Source organism: Archocentrus centrarchus, chromosome 24 (genome assembly GCF_007364275.1).
Source record: "Archocentrus centrarchus isolate MPI-CPG fArcCen1 chromosome 24, fArcCen1, whole genome shotgun sequence".
Lineage (NCBI taxonomy): Eukaryota > Metazoa > Chordata > Actinopteri > Cichliformes > Cichlidae > Archocentrus > Archocentrus centrarchus.
The window spans coordinates 33,329,032-33,351,363 of NC_044369.1; the positions used below are offsets into that span (position 1 = coordinate 33,329,032).

The following is a 22,332-nucleotide window of genomic DNA, read 5'->3' on the forward strand; positions in this document are numbered from 1 at the left end:
TGTTCGTGTGTGTTTACTCTGGAGGAGGCTGTAAAGCTGATGACAGTGGTACTGAGGTGAGTTCTTCAGGACATCTGAGCCTTTGTTACGCACTGCTGTTCAAACCGTCTCTGCAGTGGCTCCAACATCGCCGGACTCCAACACTTGATGAATAAACTCGTACGGTGTGAAAAAGTAATCAAACTGTTTATCGCTGTGTGATTTTTTTTTTTTATTTATTTATTTATTTTTTCTTTTTAAGGACACTCAGGCTCTGCTCACAATAAATAATTGTAGCCATATCAGGAATAAAGTGTGTTTATACAGAGCTCTGACTTCAGCAGATGTTAAATGGACTGTCCTTGTATAGCACTTCCTACTCTAGCTGAGCACTCAGTGCTGTACACACCATGTTTGTATTTACCCATTCATACAAGCGCCGGTTCCTATTTCAGTGCTTTCTATCTAACATTCATACTCCGATGGTTGCATTGGAGAGCAACTTGCGGTTCAGTATCTTGCCCAAGGATACTATGCAGACTGGATCTGGCAGGAATTGAACTGCCAACCCTCTGATTATTACATGACCACCTCTACCTCCTGAGGTACAGACACCCCACTTGATTGAGGTGAGGAGAAAGAGATGATGAAAATGTACATGAGCAAATGTTACATGGTCATATGTAACATGAAAGAGTTATTTGTGAAATTTAAATTAAGTGACTCATAAGGCGTCCTGTGTATGTGGCCGGTCTCTAGCTGCATACATATTAAGGTTTTAAGGTGGCATTAATAAAACCATTACTTAAAAAGCCATCACTCGACCCAGCTGTCTTAGCTGATTGTTGGAGTGATACGGTACTATGAGGTCTTTGAGATAAGATGGGACCTGAGATAAAAGGAAGGTTGGAGATCGGCCTATAGAGTAGAATGGGAGGCAGAGCCTTCAGCTTTCAGGCCCCTCTTCTGTGGAACCAGCTCCCAGCTTGGATTCAGGAGACAGACACCCTCTCTATTTTTAAGATTAGGCTTAAAACTTTCCTTTATGATAAACTTGTAGTTAGGGCTGGATCAGGTGACCCTGAACCATCCCTTAGTCCCTTAGTCCTGCTATAGGCCTAGGCTGATGCCCTGAGTGTTTTTCATTCACCTCTTCACTGTTTATACCCCACTGTGCAGTTATTAATCTCTGGATTTCTTCCACAGCGCGTCTTTCAGTGAGAAAGATGGTGCCTGTGTGTGTGGCTGTCCTTGTAGTTTCTGGCTCTCTGCCAGAAGGACTTTGTAACTGATTTTTTTCTTCATAAGAGGATTTTTACAGAGCAACAAACTCCTTTACCAGGCTAAATGAAGATCTGAATTAGAAGATCATCTGCACCATTCACCAGTATTCTTGGGCAAGTTACTGAACCCTGAATGGCTCTATTGGAGTGAGTACGTGTGTGAATGTTAGACAAAGTGATTAGTTATAGAAACAAGGCCCCTCCACCATATCCTCCCTCCATTAATGAAAATATTAAATAAATATAGAGGTCAGGATAATATTACAGCCACAGTTCATAAGAAACCCTTCAGCAGACGTCTGATTAGCTTCTCAAAACTATTCTGCTCTAAGTCTAAACTTTTATCCAAATACTTTCAGTCACCCCTGAGTTAGTAATGATAAAATACGCATTCCAGCAAAAATATGTTTTCAGTATTAACAGTGCAATCAAAACTATTGTTGTAAGAGATATTCTGTGATTAACATTTCTACAAACACCTTTTGGTGACCATCCCAGAACAAACCAAAGATTTCCATGGAAACAAATCAGAGCAAGTGCATACTGCACTCTTGTACAGGAGTGGCTGCTACATAATCTCTATTTATATCATCTTTAACAATAAGCCAGATATAATACCTACTTACAAGGTATTCACATCATATTGTACTTGTGTGTGTACAGGGATATTACTAATATTCCAGAATATTCAGTTCATTCAACATCATCATTCCCTGGAGTTCAGGATCCTGTTCCAGCTGTAACTTTGGGACCAACACAAAACGTCCAAAGCTCATTGCAGTAGAAATGTTCACATATGACAAGTTGCTAATTGTTGCCATCCAGCTGAGTGACTGGTGGGTTCTGGTATATAAGTATCAGTATTAGTAACACCCACACCCCCAGCTGGCCATGGCACACGGCTGCCTTTCCCTGCCAGAGGTTTCTTCCTGTTTTTCCTTCCCATTTTTGCCAAGAAATTGCTTTATGAGGGATCATCTTATTGTTGGGTTTTCTCTCTAATATTGTTGTCTTTACCCGACTTGTTGTGAGTTGGCACTATATACATAAAATGAAAATGAACTGGCCCCTCAGGAAGGCAGCTCAAAACCTGACAAATGAGAGTTACAGGCAGCAGGAAGACTCGGGCCTGAGGCTCCACGTGTCATTTATTCATCAGCAGTGTAAGGGGATCCTACTGTCATCAAAGTTGCATGTGTCAGTGCTCCGAGGTGGGAGAGGACGCAAAGAAAGCACAGTTAATGAGGTGCATGCTTTCCTTCCCCACAGTGAGCCTGAACAGGACAGGCAGGATGTATTATTTGCATTACACAGCTCCATGGTGATGATGTCTATGTGTACACACACACAGACATACACTTCCCTTTCATATGCCCACCAGGTGATCTGGAAACAGGCTGCTGCGCATACATATTAGCATAAAGCATGTATGTAGGAAGCAAAAGAGAAAGTGTGTGATCAGCCAAAGCCGGGCTGCTGTTACGTCTTCCTGGAAAGGTGTGGCACGGAGCGCTCCTCTGCAGGTAGGCAGCAGACGCACCGTAAATACTCCACTGTTATAATTACGAGAGAGAAGAACCCCCCCCCAACGTAGCACCACCGGTAAGTGACCTGCTGTCCTTACTGTACGTCAGAAATCCAGCTGCCCAACTGTGTCAGGGCTAAATGTTATTTTCTGTTTGTACAGTTAGAGATTACCATAAAAATATGTCATATTTTACATTTTTGTGCCTTTCAAAAAGTAAAAAGCTTTATGGATCACCACAGAAAAGTGGACAGCAATTTTATTTTCCACTTTGTTATAACTAAAAGTATGTAATTAGACTGCAGCAACACTTACCAGATACCAGCCTCTGAGACAGTCAGGCTCTGTGGCCTGAAAACCAAACGGTTCTGTTTGAGCTGCAAACAGCATCTCAGCACACGTTCACTTCTTACAATCAAATGTTGAATCCATACTGTAGTCAGTATATGGTCAACGCCCTGTTTTCTTTTTTATTCGTGTGGTGCATGTGACAAAGCATGATGCCAAACATTTCCAGTGGCAGTATACTTAGAAATCCTTCTTTGGTGTAACACCCAGGCTCTACATGATAATAGTGCCGGAGGCCTGAAAGCCAGCCGGGGAACGAGCAGCCGGGAGAGCTTTGCAGAATTTTGAATAATTGCAAATTAGTTCCAGTAAATCACAGAGTTACGTGACTGTTGTAGAAGAGTGCTGTGTTGGGTGTTGGTTGAGTATATGCCTTTAACTGGTCTGGTCCCATACAGATGAGACCAAAGGCTTTATTAAAAAGTATTGCATTAACTGTTGAGGAATTATAGCCATTTTTACAGTGTCCTGTGTCCTTGTCCAAAAACTTATGGATCTGTTTCTATAAATCACACATAGTGAAATGAATGAAAATCAGGAAACTGCATACAGAAAGCATGTGATGTAAAGTCATTGCAGACATCCTGTGACTTTAGGTTTGCGCATTGTTCCCTGACAGGAGATCGGAGGAAGATGAACTGGGGTTTCCTGGAGAATGTCCTTAGTGGGGTTAACAAGTACTCCACTGGAATTGGGCGAATCTGGCTCTCTGTGGTGTTCCTCTTCAGGATCTTGGTGTATGTGGCAGCAGCCGAGCAGGTGTGGAAGGATGAGCAGAAGGATTTTGTTTGTAACACACAGCAGCCCGGCTGCGAGAACGCCTGCTTCGACCACTTCTTCCCCATTTCACAGGTACGTCTCTGGGCTCTGCAGCTCATCGTGGTGTCGACCCCTTCGCTGCTGGTGGCCCTTCATGTGGGCTACAGGGAGCACCGGGAGGCTAAACACAAGAAAAAACTGTACCGGGACAAGGGGAGCATCGATGGAGGTCTTTTCTGCACCTACACTGTGAGCCTGATTTTCAAGATAGCCTTTGAGGTGGGCTCCCTGCTTGCTTTCTACTTCCTGTACAATGGCTTTGAGGTCCCCATCCTGCTGCAGTGCAGCCAGAGCCCATGTCCCAATACAGTGGACTGTTTCATTGCAAAAGCCACAGAGAAGAAGATCTTTCTCTACATCATGGGTTGCACCTCCATTCTGTGCACTGTGTTGAACTTCGTGGAGCTCATGTACATTGTGTGGAAACAGCTGTGGAAATGTTTCAGTAGGCGGTATATCCGCATGGAAAAGAAGGCCTTCAGCCACAGCCAGCCATCTGTTTCCATTGTAAACAGGTTCACTCCAGCTCAGCCGGCAGCAAACACTGAGGTTTGCAGCACTCAGCCCGCAGCTGCTCATGAAAACCTGCCTGACCAGTCCTAGAGGCCTGGGACTGGCCTTCATCGCACAGTGAAACAAAAAGTGGACAAAAAACTTTCTTTTTCTCATTGTTGCATGACCTGATTTCAGTGAACCTTCAGCTGTCGGACAGATGCTCTCGTATCTGACTCCAGAATGCTTCGGTATGCAGAGTTTGTGGTCGACTCGCTGACTGTGAGGCGCTCAGGTCCTGAGCACCTTCCACTGTTGAACTAGCTGTTCAGTGGAAATCTGAGGGATGTTGGTGCAACTGAAGGAGGCCAGCATTCGCTGCTAAATAAATACATTCATCAACTTGACATAATTTTAAATGTATTGATATATTTATATTTTTGTGTGTGTGGATTTTAATGCCTGTAATTCCTGAACACAAATAATTTTGCACTCTGCCCAGAGCATAAGAACTTGGCCTTCTAGTTCTGACCTAACCTAAAAAAGTGGTCTCACACATCTGACCACATCCTCATGTCCTGTCATTATACACATAAATGACTTCATTGATAGATAATAGCAATAAATGATCTTGAAGCCAAAGCACTGGATGATCTTTTTTTTTAATGATGCTGCTTAATAAACGGCTCATCTCTCAATGTTGTAGAAGAGAAGACAATTTTATTGACACTTTGCAGGAAATTACTTTGTGACAGCAACAAGAGCAGCTAATACTAATACTATATACAATACCATAAGACACACTATAAACACTATATACCACTACATTAAAATTGGTTAATATCGCTCATTAAAAAGTCTGTTTGCTGCTGGAGGAAGGACTTCCTGCTGTGTTGCGTCCTGCACTGAGGTGGTGTCAGGTTGTGCAGAATGAGTCCAGGTCTTCTCCTTGTAGTCTTGCCATAGTTACGTGTACGACATCACACTCTGATTCAGCATGTAAATGGACTAGTTCTCATATACTTACACATTTACCCAGTCACACCAGCACTTCCATATGTAACTAATAGTGCTTTTCTAATGTCTAACATCCACACTCAAACACTTGTGTCAGAGAGCAACTTGGGGTTCAGTATCTTGCCCAAGGATACGTTGGCACGCAGCCAGGAATCGAACTGCTCTGCCTCCTGAGCTACAGCCACCCCACGTGTGGAGGGCGGGATGTAAACAACAGTGAATTATAGATTTCTCCCATTAGTCTAACTCATTACAGACCGGGTGTCATCACAATTCCCCCAAAAGTGAACTCTCTCATTAACAGAATTATTAGACTCTTAATTCAGTCGTTTAAGTCAAGCCTGTTTGGCTACAGTTCCAGCTTCTAGTCTTCTTCTGCTGCTTCATTCTTGTGCTGTACTTTGAGCCCACACTGGCCAGCTCTGCACTTCAGACTGTATCCCTGTGTTATCACACAGGATCACATGTCTGTGTCTGTTTGCATGTAATTAATTGTTGTGTAAATTATTATAACTGTACACTACAAAAGATGAAAATGGTCATTAAGGAGAATCAGTTGGATCTTGTGCAGCAGGTTATTATTTATGAGTCATTAATCATTTATACTTTTTTAGTTTTGGCTTCTAAATTTGCACCAGAGTCAATACAAAGATGTGTGCAGATGCTCCCAGAACTCCTTACTAACCTTTAGAGGGCGAACACAGAAGATCATTCACACCGTCAGCCACTTTAGAACTGCCAGGAACAAAACTTCCATGTGTTTGGATGATGGGAGCAACTGGGAGCATGCAGGGAAAACATGCAGACTCCACCATGGGGTGCCTGTGGCTCAGGAGGTAGAGCAGGTCATCTACTAATGTTAGTGGTTTGATCCAGTCTGCGTGCCAAGGTACCCTTGGGCAAGAACCCCAAGTTGTGGATTCAAACTGTGAAAATTGCACAGCACACCAAAAAATGTTCAATCCAATCTGAGTCTTAAATTGATGGGATTTATTTCCTTGATGCTGTTTAATCACCAAAGTTGGTCCGATGGCATTAAAGGAAAAGTCATGAGGTCACCAAAACTGACGAGGCTCATCGCCTGAGAGCCGTGAACGTCATGGAGTTCAGCTCATCTCCAGAGTTTAAGGATGTGCAGAGAACCTTGTAGTGTGTCTCTAACACACCCTCAGCACAGTGTTAACAAATCACTTTAATGGAACGTTTCATTGGCTGTAGCTCAGTAGGTAGAGCAGGTCACCTACTGATTGGAAGGTCAGTGGTTCAATTCCTGGCTACTGCAGGCTGCGTGCCAATGTATCCTTGGGCAAGATACTTAACCCCAAGTTGCTCTCCGACCGTTCCGTCGGAGTATGAATGTGAGTGAATGTTAGATGATTAAAACACTTAGCTTAATTAATTAATCCTGGAAGTGCTTGTATGAATGCGTGTGCATGGGGTAAATGTGAACGTGTTGTGTAAGCGCTTTGAGTGCTCATATCTGAGTAGAAAAGCGCTATATAAGAACTAGTCCATTTACCATTAACACTGTTGTCATCTCAGGCCTCTGTCCCAGCACCGTTCTCAGGAGGTTGCATTGGGGTTCTCTAATACCATGTGATAATGAACCAGGCAAAAACCCAAACCTCAAGTCCAGGAGGTAGTTTGTGTAGGTAGGTGTGCGAGCACAGTATCAGGGTGTCTGGAAGCGAGGCCTGAGTGACTGTGGTCGAGGACTTTTTGCCTTCATATTTCAGCTAAAATGGCCACAAAAATCAAGGTTTGTACACATTCTGTAGGCCCTTCCTTGGCCTATGGCTAAAAATCAAAGCATTATTCAGTTACTAATATTATTTTAAAAAGTCCAAAGCTAAAATGATGCAATGTCATTTCCTTCCTCAGCGCTCCCAGCCCAAACATCCCCCTGCTGTGAAATGCATCAGCAGCACTGAAGGAGTGGTGACCTCTCCTGTATAATCACGTTTCCTGACCAGATATTATATCTAAATGTTTGCATGATTTTAACAAGAAGATGATCTCTGTGTCATTCTCCACCCTGCCAGGTATGCCTCGCTGTGGCTGTTGCTGAGTTGTGAAACATTAACGAGGTGTCTGCTCGTTGCTGTGAGTTATGTTGTTCTAATAACAGGATTCATTAGGCACCTGTAATTCTTTCACTGCTTTATTTCAGAGCATCGTTGAGGCATCATGTTCAGTTTACAGGGACACAGTCAGAAATCTCCAATGTGCTCAGCACAGCTTTGCCTATGAGTGTGGTGACTCTGTGGGCTTTTGGCATCAGTTTGCACTCATGAAAACCAACCTGTGACTGTGGGCTCCACCTCTGCTGCCCGCATTTTAACTATGGTGGGATTTCCCACTCACAGCCACCTGGTGGCGCTGTGACCGGAAAGGCGCTTCACTTATTTTCAGGTGTCTTTGACTTCCGGCGTGGCTGCAGCCTGACGTGCGCAGGACTGAGCGGACATGTCGGATAAAGAGGCCGGGAAAGGGCCGGAGAGTGGCGGGGAGAAAGGGTTCAGGACGCCCGGGCTGAGGGGAGTGCGGAGCACCACCCTGTTCCGAGCCGTGAACCCGGAGCTCTTCATCAAACCGGTGAGAGGAAGAGGAGGTTAGCACCGGGAGCGCAGCGCTTTATTTACGTTAACGTTTAAACCTAAAACGAGCTTCCTGTTTATTTTATTCTTTAGTGGGGGCCACGGACACTCCACCCCCACCCCGGTGTTAAAGCGCTGATGGTGGAGCTTCATGGTCAGAGGTGTCTGGGAACATGAACGTGTGGCTGTGCTGTTTTGCAGAATAAGCCGGTGATGGCCTTCGGGCTGGTGGTCGTCACTCTGTGCGTGGGCTACCTGGGCTACCTGCACGCGGTGAAGGAGAACCAGCAGCAGCTGTATGAGGCCGTGAGCAGCGACGGAGAGAGATCCATGAGGAGGAGATCTTCCAGATGGGACTGACGGCCTGAGCGAGCTCAGCGAGCAGTGTGGACAATGATTGAGGACAGAAGGTTTCCTGAGGTCACGGCTTTCTCAGTGACCTCTGTGGGAAACAAAGTGTTTTTGCGGCCACGGCTATCGCCCCCTGCTGGCCATCTTCGTGCTGGCTGTGCACACCTTTCAGTCTAATATCTGAGGTTACAGGTGACACATTAATGAATGACAGCTGTTTCCTTTCACTTTGTTCTTTTACTATAAATTACAAAAACAGATTTTTGAAACAGCATTTAAATCTCAGTACACTTCATGTTAAAGAGTTTCTGTTTGTATGTACAGTTAGTTATTCTGAATCACTGGTCACTTTTATACATTTGATGTGGGTAATTCATACACAGTTGATTGCTTGTCTGGCATCAATCATATGAAGGTCTGGATACAATTTTATCAACTCTCCAGTCAGCTGGGTTCTAGCAGGCCTGCATCTGATTGGAACAGGTTCATCCTTTAGCCCGTGGAAAACGGCGCGCATCGAAATGCCGTTAGCTGGAAACACAGGAACCAATCCAAACTGATCCTCAGTTATGACCTAATGTTCAGACTCATGAGCCAAGAACAGACCACTTCAGCTTTTTAAGCCGTCTTCACCATCAGAGTAATCGAGGGCCCGCACAGCAAAAAGGGCTGACGGTTATTTGGCAAACTTCATTTTCCAGACCATGACTCCGACTCTGCTGCTTTTATGGTAGAACTTTTCCAGAATACCAAATCCCTCAGATATACAGTGCTGAGTGTTGATGAGACGATGAGCTGGGACTGACTTGTTTTGTGTTGCATAATAAAGTTTGCTTATTTCCTGGAGCTGAGCCAATAATGTGAATGAGCCCTCACTGCTCAGTCACTGTTTCATTATCATTACCATCATCAGCTGGCCTTCTCATCCTGTGGAGACACACAGGCAGCATTAAAGCAGCATTTCTCTTTATGCAGTTTCAAATTTAACGACCGTGGTTCAGACGGTACCTTGATGACATCAGCCAGCTTTTGCAGTGTTTGTTCATATCGGTCTTCCATACTCTTCAAGTTCTCCGGTTTAACCATGTGTTTCTGAATCCCAGGGCTTCCTGCTTCCACCACCATCTGCAGGAAGTTCTTCTCCTGGGGGGGGCAAAACCATTTGACAGACTGCACCTTCTTATTCATTTGGTTCTTTCATCTAGAACAAATCATGTGATGTACCTGCACTCCCAGCAGAAAGGTGAAGGCCAGGCCTGCTTTTCCTGCTCTCGCTGTTCGTCCCACCCTGAGGAGGGGGCGGGGTCAAAGCGTCAGTCAGTGCACATCAGCAAGGGAGCCAGAATGGAGCATTACTCATAATGGGACCTCACCTGTGAATGTATGTTCTGATGTACTGCGGTGCGTCGTAGTTAACGACACATTTGACCCCGCTAACGTCGATGCCTCTGGCAGCTGCATCTGTGCTGATCAACCTTTCAAACGACAGCTGACATCATCAAATATATCAAGAAATTAAACTGACAAATCTGAACAGTCAGTGTTCTTCATTATTCTTATACTAATAACTTGTATTGACAACATAGAAATAATACTTCAGTACTGGCAATGTGCTTCAATCCATCTGCTGCTAAAAGCAAACATCGGCCTCTACTCTGAGCACACATTCACACAAGCACTGACATCTATGGCAGGGATCCTCAACTCGAGGTCCGGTGTCCTGCAGGTTTTAGACGTGTCCCTGATCCAACACACCTTTATCAGATGGCTGAATTACCTCCTCAGTATGCAGTCAAGTTCTCCAGAGTCCTGCTAATGACTCAGGTGTGCTGAAGCAGAGACACATCTAAAACCTGCAGGACACCAGACCTCGAGGCCTGGAGTTGAGGATCCTAAACTATGGCATTCACACACATTCATAGTCCAACAGAGCAACTTAGGGTTCAGTATCCTGCCCAAGGATAATTTGGCAATGCAGACTGGAACAGCCAGGGATCAAACTACCAACCTTCCAGTTAGTACGTGACCTGCTCTACTTCCTGAGCTACAGCCAAGAGGCCAGGCTCTCCCCCTGTGGGGAGGCTGCATGTTCTCCCCCAGGTACTCCAGCTTTCTCCCACAGCTTGCATGTTAGGTTAAAGGGTAAATGGGCCATAGGTGTGAATGTATGTTAACCCTCTGGTGACCTTTTCAGGGTCTCCCTTCTTGGCCACGACCCTTGGAACAGGCTCCAGGCCGCCTACAACTGAACTGGATAAAGCTGTTTTAGAAATTGATGATGCGGCTGCCATAGTGAGGAACATTTCGCTGAATTCTAGCAGTCTGCCACATCTCACCTGTGCCAGATTACTATGGCTGTGTCCAGCCCCTCCTGTAACACTTCAAAAAGCAACAGTCTGCTATTCTGGCTGCAGCTCAGGGGGCAGAGTGTGTTGTATTCATCAGAAGGCTGGTGGTTCAATCCCTGCTGCTGCTGCACTGCATGTCAAAGTATGTTACCTTTTATTTTTTTTCATTTTGTTCTTTTATTACATTCAATTAACTTTTATTTATACAGCCCCAAATCACAATCTCCTCCAGGCACATTATATTTTAAGGTAAAGACTAGAATCATTAGAGGAAAACGCGACAATCAAAACGACCTCAGGGAGGGGCAGCCATCTGCATTTGCAGGGATCAGTGAGTTAAAGAACTTTCCAGCATCAGCTGTTAGCTGTGTTTGCAGCAAGATATTTACATTTGGGTTTTTATGATCAAGCTTATAGTTAGGGCTGAGGGGAGAGAGACAGGACATAAGAGAGACAGAGGTTAATAATAAATTATTAAATACAGAGTGGAGTATAAACAAAGTAAATAAGGTGAATGAAAAGAAACAGTGCATTATGGGAACCCCCCACAGCAGCCTAGGCCTATAGCAGCATAACTAAGGGAGGGTTCAGGGTCACCTGATCCAGCCCTAACTATAAGCTTGATCATAAAGGAAAGTCTTAAGCCTAATCTTAAAAATAGAGAGGGTGTCTGTCTCCTGAATCCAAGCTGGGAGCTGGTTCCACAGAAGAGGCGCCTGAAAGCTGAAGGCTCTGCCTCCCATTCTACTCTTAAGTATCCTAGGAACCACAAGTAAGCCAGCAGTCTGAGAGAGAAGTGCTCTGTTGGGGTGATATGGGACTATGAGGTCTTTGAGATAAGATGGGGCCTGATTATTCAAGACCTTGTAAAACTCATGTAGACCTCATGTAAATCAGTTTTACTGAAAAAAATTCCACAGAAATATAAATATCAATATTGTCAATCACACCAGCTTAACACCCTGATTGGCTCGCGTCATGAAATGTGCTCCGTTCTCACATCCTAGGGCGCAGCACTGAAGTGCTTATGGTGATATTCTGTCTCACACACAGACTCACAGTTGGATCTTTCCTTGTTCAAATTCCTTCAGCGTCTTCTTTCTCTCACCCGGGGAGAGTCTAGAGGAGAACTCGGCAGCCTGAATTCCACCAAAGAGCTGCACCAGCAGGTAAAGCCTGAGGAGGAAACAGGTTTGCATCCACACAGAGCCCAACAGCAGGAAATGTGCACAGACAGCTTTCAGTGATGATTTAAGCAGCTCTCCAACCTGTGTGCGGTCTCTCTGGAGTTGGTAAAACAGAGGATGGGACTGAGCTTCATACGCAGGATGAAGTGGAGGATGAGGAGAGGCTTATTGCTCAGTGTGGAGGGCACGTAATACTCCTAAGAACACAAAGCAGCAGCTGCTATCTACAAAGCTACACAAATCATTTTTCCACTTTTGTTCGTTTCCACCCCTTACCGTCAGACCCTGGGGGAAGTTGAAGCAGCCCCGGCTGTCAGCAGGGGACGCTGCTGTGTTGTTGGAGGGCCTGTGGATGGAGCTGAAGAGTCTGGGCTGATGAAGGCCCAGCTTCTCCAGCTTCTCCGGGTTCTGAGTGAGTGTGGCAGAGAACAGCAGCTTCTGTAGCGGCATCTGAGGTGGAGACAGACTGAGAGAAGAAGGCGAGGCTGAACACAGGCTGGCAAGAAAGCTGGCCTTCATCTCAAACATCAAGTCCAAAAATCACAGCTGGGCTGGTATCATTTCAGTATCCTGAAACCTCTGATAAATGACAGTGTTGGTGAAACCACAGCGTCAGCTCAAAGCATCTCCTTTGACACAACTAGAGTAAATAACCACAGGATCCCAAACCCACATCCCAGTGACAGACAAGAGGTCCGAGTGCTCAGCCTCGGGGGTCCGGCCGTTTTGGTTGCGTACACAATCACGCATCACCGACACCAGCATGAAAAGAGGGAATATCAGGCTTAAACTCCTCACACACTGTTTTCCCATAAAAGGTGAAATATGAGCTTGTTCTGCTTCTTCGTAGTGGACACAAAATGACTGCACATGCAAACAGGCAGTCTGCAGCATTGCAGCAGTTTGAAGCTGAAGGAAACACAGTGACTGACTCACCTGGCTGCTGTCATGTATGCTGGTTCGGTCCTTCTGAAGACTGACACAGACTCAGCTTCACCTCCTGATCCGTGCACCGCCTTCACCACCTGAGTGAGCCAGGACTGATGCATGCTGTCAATCATCCTGTCAGCCTCATCGATGATCTGCAAAAGAGTACAAGTACTATGAAGAACACCCATGGCAGACTGTCACTTCATGTTGATGTTGCTCTGCTCCAGTTATGAAGATTTTAATAACACTCACGAGAAAGCGGAGATGTTGCAGACATAAGCCCGAGTCCTTGGTGATGTGGTCGATCAGCCGCCCTGGAGTGGCCACAACAATGTCTGCCAGACTACGCCTCACGCCCCCTCTGGACAAACAACCATTACAGTACAGTCAGTGTGCCATGTTGCAGTGAAAGCATGTGTTACTGTGGTGGATATGCAGCAGCCTTTTCTTCTACCCTGGATAATTACGATCTCCAACGGCTTTGCTTCCCAGGAGCTTTTACCAGTTTGCCGATATTTGGTCTGTGTGGCAAGCACACTGCATTTCAAGGGACATGTGAACAGGAAGAGTGTCAGTGATGTGATGATGAGAAGATATTAATGAGCACTCACAGCTGCATATAAAATGACTTGATTGCCTTCCTCTGCATTTCTGTTTTTGGGCTGTTTGCCTTCATTATGAACAGTGGAGCGAGGTGGGTGCAGAACTAGACCCGAGTGCAGCTCTAAAGGAGACAGAGATTTTTCCAGCTTTAATCGGGGGGAAGGTGAGGTCCTGGACAATACGGTGGACAAGCTTGCAGTGCTGAGTGAAGCTCAGAGGGGGGGGGGGGGGGGGGGGGGGGGGGGGGTGTCCTGTCTCTGGCAGCTGATAACAGAGCCACTGAAGTGTGTTTGGGGTGGGCGTGTCGGCGTTCCATTCACAGCGACTGGAGCTCATCGAGCTGAGAGGCCAGCAGCTTGCAGCTGTGGATAAACCTCTGGTCTTTCACAGGAGACTGATGGCAGATTAGCACGCTACACAAGCTGACACTACCTCTGCTTTCACTGCTCTGAGATCAGTTACCATCTGTTACCATGAAAGCGTTAATGAAGGCGAGGGGAGCTCCTGCCACGTGAACAACGCCCGCTTCTCCACCTTCATCTCTGAGAAGGAACTGTTGACCAAATGTAGAGTTTCCAGCTGTTTCGCTAACGCACCACCTTTATGTTTCATTAATTTTGAATACATATTGGCAGGTAACCACATCATGCTCTATTTATATATCTATTTTATATCCTTTTATAAAACTATTTGACAGCCTAATATCTCAGTATGTAACTGTGCAAATATCAGCGGTTTGCCATAAGCTGTGATGGCAGAGGCATAAGCACGTTTCACATTGTTGGAGTTACAGCCATCATGAAGTTTTTGTTTCTCTAGGGAAAGTCAGCACACTGGGGGAGAAGTGTCCTTCCTACAGCTCTGTCAAAAGCTGGATATCTACTTTCAAGACTGAGCATTTCACAGATGAAGATGAGCCCCTCAGCTGACCTGCCAGTGCTGTACAACGGCTGCATGACCACAGACACCTGCTGGATGGGTGTTGTGGAACGGCAATTTTCGTTGTATACTTGTGTACAATGACAATAAAGTTAAATCTAATGTAATCCATGAGCTGATTCTTGAGGACCAGTGAATATCCACCAAAATGATAGCCCAGATTCTGCACATCTCCCAGGAGCGTGGTGGGTTTGTTATCACCACTATCCAAGTTCTCAAGCCTCTTTCCCACCAACAAGGTTCCGGAGCCGGTGCCTTTATTTGAACCGTTAGGCGGGTTTTCCACTGCGGAAGCACTCGGTGTTCGGCCAAAAAACAGGTTCAACTCCGGCCCCGCAAACTAGCTGGTCTTGAACCAAGAACGCGTGACGAAAGCGGCAGAAGGGCGTGACTCTGCCGTCTCAACATCAAGTTTTCTATCATATTACATGTGTATTACATGAGAAAAGAGAAGCGATTTTCACGGCTGTGAATTAGGTTGGGCTCTAAGGCTGAACTTGCTGCTTTGTATCAGTTCATATCACAGATAAAAGGACACAAAGTGCGTACTTGTCGTCTTGTTCTAATCTCTGTCTGTGTTTCCCTCTGTGCTGCACACAGATGCTGCAGTAGTTTGGTTTGGACCCTAAAACGTATTTGCAGCACAGAAAGGGGAGCGTGTTCTCCCACGTTTGTGCGCTTCAGCTTCCGTGTCCAGACGAGGACCCGCCCACACTCATACGTAAAGGAGCAGTTCACAGAAACGCGGTGGGAACGCGGGCCCGTTCTTAAGCGTTTCACCGGTTTAACTTTGGTTTCGTTAAAATGTCCATTTTCAGCTGGGTGAGGGTGATTTAAGTAGGTTTGTTGTTGTTGTTTTCATGGTGCCCCCCCCAAGGTTTACTTTGGTGAACTTTGTGTCTTGACTCTCAGTGAAGACCTTCCACACTAGTGACAGGTTAGTGTGTGGCTGTGGGTTGCTGTGTGCATGTTGCGCATGCATGAAATGGACCAGCACTCAAGGATGTGGCTTTTGGCTCTGCTGCGGGGGAGCAGGGGGGAGGAGTGGGTTCATGAACTGGTTCTTGCAGAGCGCTTTTCTACTCTACATGAGCAGCCGTAGTGCTTTATACAGCACGTCTCATCCATCTCATTCATAGTCTGAATGAGAAACTCGGAGTTCAGCCCAAGGATACTCTGGTGCAGGGACTGGAGCAGCCAGGGATCAAACCACCAATCTGCCAATTAGTAGGTGACCCACTCTACCTCTTGAGCTACAGCCACCCCAAATAAGATACAATGCCATGGTACACCACAGTGCTGACTCTTTCTAAAGCCATGCTTTAGTTCTCACCTGTGTTCTGAGAGTGAAGCCTGTTCTGCTGCAAAGGACTTCTGGCCAGCCAGCATTACCACTTTCAGATTGGTTCCCTCAGAATATGATGTGAAGACTTTATGAACCTGCACAGGAGAACATCTAGATGAGATTTTGGCTCTGTGGAGCACCGCTGGGATTAGTGCAGATGGTTTCAAAAGCTTCAGACCTGCTGGGCAAGCTCTTTAGTCGGCAACACAGCCAAAGCCCGGACCTGACACACCACCCTCTCCATCAGCACCTAATGACAGAACATCTTTACTCTCTATACACTCTGCCTTCCCCACACATGCAACATAGTTTCCCCAAAGGTGCTGAAACAAGACGGTAACATCTCACCTGTATGATGGGTACGACGAATGAAAGAGTCTTTCCGCTGCCTGTTGGTGCAGACACACAGATGTCTCTGGGCTTATAGCCAGCCCGCCCAATCAGCAGTCCCTGCTGTGCACTTTCCAAGATGACTGGGATGACCTCTGCTTGCACTGTTGAAAAAGTTTTTGTCTCAAGTATGACCTCACCACATCAAAGGCTCTCAAACTCTTACAGAACACACACATCCTGTCAAAGTTCATTATTCCTTTAGTCAAGCATCATAATGTACCCTTATCAGCTAAAGGGGCTGGAAATCTGTTCAGAATATCCTGTGTCAGCAGACAGGGTGAATGGGTGTCTGTCTCCATGTTCGCTCTGACAGACCAAAGGTTTTGAGAATGACACAAGTGCTGGTTTTCACGAAGTTTGCTCTTTTTATGATGGCAATTTGCACAGACTCCACAATCTCATTAAGAGCGATCAGATGAATTGCATTAATTGCCAAGTTCCTCTTTGCCATGAAAATGAACTAAAGATTACACCTAAATTAACCATATATCAGCTCATCAAGAACTTCAAAGAGAGGTGCAATTATTGTGAAGAAGGCTCCAGGGTGTCCAAAAAAGTCCAGCAAGCGCCAGGACCGTCTCCTAAAGGTGATTTAGCTGCAGGACTGGGGCATCATGAGCGCAGAGCCTGCTCAGGAATGACAGCAGGCAGGAGAGCATCTGCACGTGCAGTGAGGTGAAGACCTTTGGAGGATGGCCTGGTGTCAAGAAGGGCAGCAATGAAGCCACGTCTCTCCAGGAGAAACACCAAAAACAGACTGATATTTTGCAAAGTACGGGGACTGGACTGCTGAGGTCGGGGTAAAGTCATTTTCTCCGATGAAGCCTCTTTCTGATCTGGAAAAATGACTAGAGAAGAAAAGGTGAGTGCTACCATCAGGTCCCCACATCTTTCATGTGTGGGGTTGCTTCTCATCTAAGGGACTGGGCTTACTCACAATAATGCCATAGAGCACAGTCAAAAACATCCACTGAGACCAACTTCCTCCAACCGTCCAAGAACAGTTTGGTGGAGAACATGATGGAGCACCGTGTTATAAGGCAAAGTGAACAAAACATGGACATTTTTGTCCATGGCCAGAAAACTCCCCAGATCTTAATCCCACTGAGAATTTGTGATCAGTCCTGAAGAGGTGGGTGGAAAAACAAAACCCCACAAATTCTGACCAACTCCAAGCACTGATTATGCAGGAATGGCTGCCATCAGTCAGGAGTTGGCCCAGCATGCCAGGGTGAACTGCAGAGGTATGTACTTAAATATGTAATTGTCAATGAAAGCCTTTGAAACTGATGAAATGCTTCTAATTATACTTCAGTATATCATAGAAACATCTGACTAGATCTAAAGACACAAACTTCATGAAAACCAGTAACTGTCGTTCTCAAACCTTTGGGTTTTTGCTTTAAAACTCAGCTGAGTGTGTTACTGGTCATCTCAGCTGCTGTTGAATACAGAGCCTCCCTCACCTGGAAAGAAGTGGTGAGTTCCATTATTGTGTAGGTTTTTCAGGAGCTGAGCAGAGAGTCCTGGGACATCAGCGATGGAGATCAGGTTGTTTTTAATGTCTCTGTGAATCACATCAGGCTCAGCAAGCCACTGAGGCAGAACTCTGTCCACCTGTGAAAAGAAGAAAGTGTGACGAAAAGTCATGAAGAAAGTGTGACGAAATCCTCATGACACTGCAGGTCCTCGTCCTTCTCACTGTACCTTATTGACAGGTTTGCTCTCAAATCCTCCCATGAGTGTGAACCCAGTGAGAGGAGCGGCTGGAATCGCTGGAATAGGTGAACTACCTAAAATCCAGAGAAACACATTTGTGAAGCAGTCACTTATTGGCCAATCAGTCATGGTCACGTGCAACACGTCAACAACATGTCTTACGAACTATGACAAATATACAGACACAAAACAGTTACACATATTTTAGAACTGAACAATAATAGTCAACTTTAGAAACACGTTCATTTCCACTCCTGCCACTCCTCAGACGTCACCACACCAGGAACAGCATTTTACCGAGGAAAAGGGAATTATTAGAATTACAATATAAATTATTAACGACGTCTCTGATTTTCACACTTTACAAAAGCCGTCCAGTGGCTGAACTGGACAATTGCTTCTTCTGACCCTGAGGTCACATGTTTGACACTGCTGTAAATACAAAATGACACAACTGTAACACGAGAGGAAAATAATGTGACTTTTCTAGGCTGACCATCTCTTCATAAATTTATGATTTTAATGAAGATTTTTAACATGCTGATTACTACAGACAGGACTCACCAGACACCCCGTAATGTGATTTTACCACTTCGCTCACAGTACAATATTATTGCAATTTTTAACATTTTGTAATAACATTGTGATTTGATATTTTGTTCCCCACTGCTGTGTAATCCATTAAAGTAAATGTAAATGTTACTAAGAAATGATCAGACAGGAGGGGGCTTTCAGGGAATACTGTTAAGTCTTCAGTTTCTATGCCATATGTCAGGACAAGATCCAGAGTATGATTAAAGTGGTGGGTGGGCTCCTTTACATTTTGAGAGAAGCCAATTGAATCTAACAATAGATTAAATGCAGTGTTGAGGCTGTCATTCTCAGCATCTACATGGATGTTAAAATCACCCACTATAATTATTTTATCTGAACTGAGCACTAAATCAGATTAAAAAGTCTGAGAAATCAGACAGAAACTCTGAGTAGGGACCAGGTGGATGATAGATAATAACAAATAAAACAGGTTTTTGATTTTCCCAATTAGGATGGACAAGACTAAGAGTCAGGCTTTCAAAAGAATGAAAACTTTGTCTGGGTCTTTGATTAATTAATAAGCTGGAATTGAAGATTGCAGCTAATCCTCCTCCTCGACCTGTGCTTCGAGCATTCTGACAGTTACTGTGACTCGGGGGTGTTGATTCATTTAAACTAACATATTCATCCTGCTGTAACCAGGTTTCTGTAAGGCAGAATAAATCAATACGTTGATCAATTATTAAATCATTTACTAATAGGGACTTGGAAGAGAGAGACCTAATGTTTAACAATCCACATTTAATTGTTTTATTTTTTGGTGCAGTTGATGAAGCTGTATTATTTATTGTTTTTGAATTTTTATGCTTAAATAGCTTTTTGCTGATTTTAGCTTTGGTTTTTGGTGGTCTGGGAGCAGGCACCGACTCTATGGGGATGGGGTTTTGGGGGGATGGCAGGAGGAGAGAAGCTGCATCACATGTGAGGGTCATGTTCTTTGACTTCTCCAGTGCTTTCATCACCATCCAGCCTGCACTGTTCAGAGGGAAGCTGGACAGAGCGAGAGTGGACAGGCAGCTGACTGCATGGACCATCGACTACCTCACCAACAGACCACAGTGAGGTGCAATGACTGTGTCTGATGTGGGAGTCTGCAGCACGGGGGGGGCCGCAGGGCATGGTCCTCTCACTCTTTCTGTTCAGTCTGTACACTTCAGATTTCAGGTACAACTCAGATCACTGCCACCTACAGAAGTTCTCAGATGATACAGCCATCATCAGATGCATATCAGACAGGAACAATGAGGAATACGGGGGGGGGGGGGGGGGGGGGGGGGGGGGTCATCAGCGATTTTGTTGGCTGGTGTGAGAACAACGTCCTCCAAATCAACGTCAGCAAGACGAAGGACATGGTTATACACTTCAGGAGGAAGTCACCCCCTACAGCACCGGTGAACATCCAGGGAAAGGACATGGAGACAGTGGTCTCCTACAAGTACCTGGGTGTTCATCTCAATAACAAGCTGGACTGGAGTACAAACACAGACGTCCTGTATAAGAAGGGCCAGAGTCGACTCCACCTGCTGAGGAGACTGAGGTCCTTTGGTGTCTGCAGGACTCTGTTAAGGACCTTTTATGACTCAGTGGTAGCATCTGCCCTTTTCTATGCAGTGGCCTGCTGGGGGGGTGGATGCACCTAAAGGGACAGGAGCAGGTTCGACAAACTGGTGTGGAGGTCTAGCTCTGTGCTGGGATGTCCTCTGGAGTCTGTGATGATGGTGGGTGAGAGGAGGATGGTGGCAAAGCTGACATCCATCATGAACAACCCCCATCACCCTCTGCATGAGTCTGTGGGTGAGCTGAGCAGCTCCTTCATCCCAACAGCAGTTAGACTGTATAACACATCATGATGTCATCAGTCACCTGACACTTTACCTCCACTGCCATCACTTAATGCACATAGTGTACCTTTACATATAGTACATATACATTTTTATTTATTACACTCTCACCCATATAATGCATACTGTGTATGCTGTGTACTTAACCAGCTACAAATGTACATAGTGTTTGATGTATATGTGTATTGATATATATTTTATGTATATAGTGTTGTCTATTTATTTCATCCTTCTCTGTACTTGAGCTGCTGTAATACACAAATCCCCCTGTCATGGGATCATTAAAGTTTTGTCTTACCTTTTATCTTATCATAGAGTTGTTAAAGTGAGTGACACACACACACACACACACACACACACACACACACACACACACACACACACACACACAAAAATGGAAGTTGTGTTTGGGTCCTCCACATCCAAGTCTAAAATGGCTATTTTTACAACTTATTTTAATCTCCACCAGCTTGTGGGAGAAGTTGTTCTCCTGATCACAGATCACAGTCTGCACCAGCTGGTCTCTGCTGGGAACCCTCGTGGAAAGCTAACAGCTGAAACAATGACGATTAGCAGCTGTGCTCAGGGGAGCAGGTAAACTGGTGAGGTTTGTCATGTGTAGGTATACAGCAGGCTCTCAGACAGGTACAGTGAACAATTTAACTCAATGCCTTCACACCTACATCACAAAACACGTGAGCATCAAGCAGCTGTGGCTCAGGAGTAGAGCCTGACATCTACTAATCAGAAGGTTGGTGGTTCAGTCCCGGCTGCTCCGGGCTAAAGTATCCTTGGGTCAGATGCTGAACCCCGCGCTGCTCCTAGTGTGATTGTGTGTGAATATTAGATAGATAGAAAGCCCTTAGGCATAGAAAGTGCTTGTATGAATGTGTGGATGAGCCGGTCCATTTACCAAATAACCCACCTGACTGAATCTCCTCCTCCTGTATCACATTCGCACCTTTCTTCTCCCTGTTCTCTTCAGCAGCACACACAGCCACTGTTTCTGAGTGCCTCTTTTTGGGGTGCTGAGGCTCTCCGTCAGCTTTTCTCTTCTTTTTGGGATGCACCTGCTCCGCCGCTTCTTCATGACGGTGCTCTCTCTGCTCGACTGAGCGCCGTTTCTGCTTCTCTTTAGCCTTCTGCCGCAGGTCAGCCAGCAACACCTGAGCCGAAGTCTCCTTTGAGACACTCCCCTCTTCCTCCTCCCCAAAATACCTGCGAGCAGCAGGACAAAGTGTAACGTTACAGATTCTTAAGCCCACATCCACACTTGGTCGGTTCAGTGAAGTACAACATTTTTCTCCTGACCGTTATTTAAAAACTACAGAGATGCAAGGAAGAGAAGCTGCTGCTCAGCTGAACCGTCAGCTTCAGCCTGAGCGTCCATCACTGCGCGTGAGCGCCGGAACAGGACCAACAGGCTCCGCTTTAAATACCCCGTCACTCTGAAGCAGGAGCGCGCGCTGCTCATGTGTACCTGGATAAATGTAAAAGAAACGGACTCACCTGTTCACCTGAAACAGAGCCATGCCCGCAGAAGGACGCACGCGATGCTGCTCTACTGCGCGCAGCTTGATGACGTCGCTAAGGCTAGGCGCACATTTTTGTCATCAGTCGAGCGCGTCAATGTTAACTTGATCAATAATTGCTAAAACTCACTTTAAGCCAATTACATGTCCCTCCCTGAGCCTCACACTAGGATTCGCACATTAAACGCTCCGTTAGGATAAACCGGTGCAACCACAACATCAACCACACCGCGAGTCGATCGCTTTTTATCACCCCCACACATGGACCCGTCCACGCGCTGACGTTAGCCAATCAAACTTCAGGAAGAGAAATTCAAACAGCTAACAGTGCACCCCTGCTCCTGCGCCCCTGCTCCTGCGCCCCGGGTCCGGTGACGGTAACGGAGATGGCTGAAGAGTCAGCGGTCAGAGTGTGTGTGCGAGTCCGTCCACTCATTGCCAGGTGAGTCCGGAGCGAACAGCCGTCCAGACTGTTCACGAACCGTTCGAC

General features: G+C 45.7%; 4 protein-coding genes across 8 annotated transcripts in view; 3 read left to right on the forward strand and 1 right to left on the reverse strand.

The window, feature by feature from the left end:
* Positions 1–3,764: 3,764 nt before the first annotated feature.
* gjb7 (gap junction protein beta 7) lies at positions 3,765–4,579 on the forward strand. Its single transcript, XM_030722357.1, has one exon. It carries the CDS (start codon positions 3,769–3,771, stop codon positions 4,555–4,557), a length of 789 nt encoding a protein of 262 aa, XP_030578217.1. The 5' UTR covers positions 3,765–3,768; the 3' UTR covers positions 4,558–4,579.
* Positions 4,580–7,878: 3,299 nt separating this feature from the next.
* smim8 (small integral membrane protein 8) lies at positions 7,879–8,653 on the forward strand. Its single transcript, XM_030722362.1, has 2 exons — positions 7,879–8,058; positions 8,262–8,653. The coding sequence occupies exons 1-2, from the start codon at positions 7,930–7,932 to the stop codon at positions 8,418–8,420; spliced, it is 288 nt and encodes a 95-aa protein (XP_030578222.1). The 5' UTR covers positions 7,879–7,929; the 3' UTR covers positions 8,421–8,653.
* A 542-nt stretch (positions 8,654–9,195) lies between these two features.
* Positions 9,196–22,058, reverse strand: ddx51 (DEAD (Asp-Glu-Ala-Asp) box polypeptide 51). Of its 2 annotated transcripts, XM_030722308.1 has the most exons (16): positions 21,820–22,031; positions 21,236–21,528; positions 17,864–17,949; positions 17,623–17,773; positions 16,112–16,257; positions 15,942–16,013; positions 15,752–15,858; positions 13,129–13,237; positions 12,883–13,028; positions 12,223–12,412; positions 12,028–12,143; positions 11,819–11,935; positions 9,785–9,886; positions 9,636–9,699; positions 9,420–9,554; positions 9,196–9,338 (listed from the first exon to the last, which is right to left on the reverse strand). In XM_030722308.1, the coding sequence occupies exons 1-16, from the start codon at positions 21,840–21,842 to the stop codon at positions 9,321–9,323; spliced, it is 1,875 nt and encodes a 624-aa protein (XP_030578168.1). In that variant the 5' UTR covers positions 21,843–22,031; the 3' UTR covers positions 9,196–9,320. The 2 variants fall into 2 exon arrangements, with proteins under 2 accessions (XP_030578168.1, XP_030578167.1); XM_030722307.1 differs by having other exon boundaries at positions 9,284–9,554; positions 21,820–22,058.
* Positions 21,964–22,332, forward strand: part of cenpe (centromere protein E) — a 34,574-nt gene continuing 34,205 nt past the window's right edge. For 2 of the 4 annotated variants that reach the window (XM_030722280.1, XM_030722283.1), the window contains exon 1: positions 21,966–22,284. In XM_030722280.1, coding sequence (XP_030578140.1) covers positions 22,229–22,284 — 56 coding nt within the window. In that variant the 5' untranslated portion in view covers positions 21,966–22,228. Of the gene's footprint in view, positions 22,285–22,332 lie in introns of all 4 variants that reach the window. The other 2 variants (XM_030722282.1, XM_030722281.1) reach the window with 2 other exon arrangements.

Excerpts from the sequence above, each read along its gene's own strand:
- gjb7 (XM_030722357.1), top strand. The coding sequence starts at position 3,769 with ATGAACTGGGGTTTCCTGGAGAATGTCCTTAGTGGGGTTAACAAGTAC.
- smim8 (XM_030722362.1), top strand. The coding sequence starts at position 7,930 with ATGTCGGATAAAGAGGCCGGGAAAGGGCCGGAGAGTGGCGGGGAGAAA. Across the intron at positions 8,059-8,261 it reads CGGAGCTCTTCATCAAACCG|AATAAGCCGGTGATGGCCTT; the intron begins GTGAGAGGAAGA and ends GCTGTTTTGCAG.
- ddx51 (XM_030722307.1), bottom strand. The coding sequence starts at position 21,842 with ATGGCTCTGTTTCAGGTGAACAG. Across the intron at positions 13,029-13,128 it reads TGCAACATCTCCGCTTTCTC|ATCATCGATGAGGCTGACAG; the intron begins GTGAGTGTTATT and ends ACTCTTTTGCAG. Across the intron at positions 12,144-12,222 it reads ACTTCCCCCAGGGTCTGACG|GAGTATTACGTGCCCTCCAC; the intron begins GTAAGGGGTGGA and ends TTGTGTTCTTAG.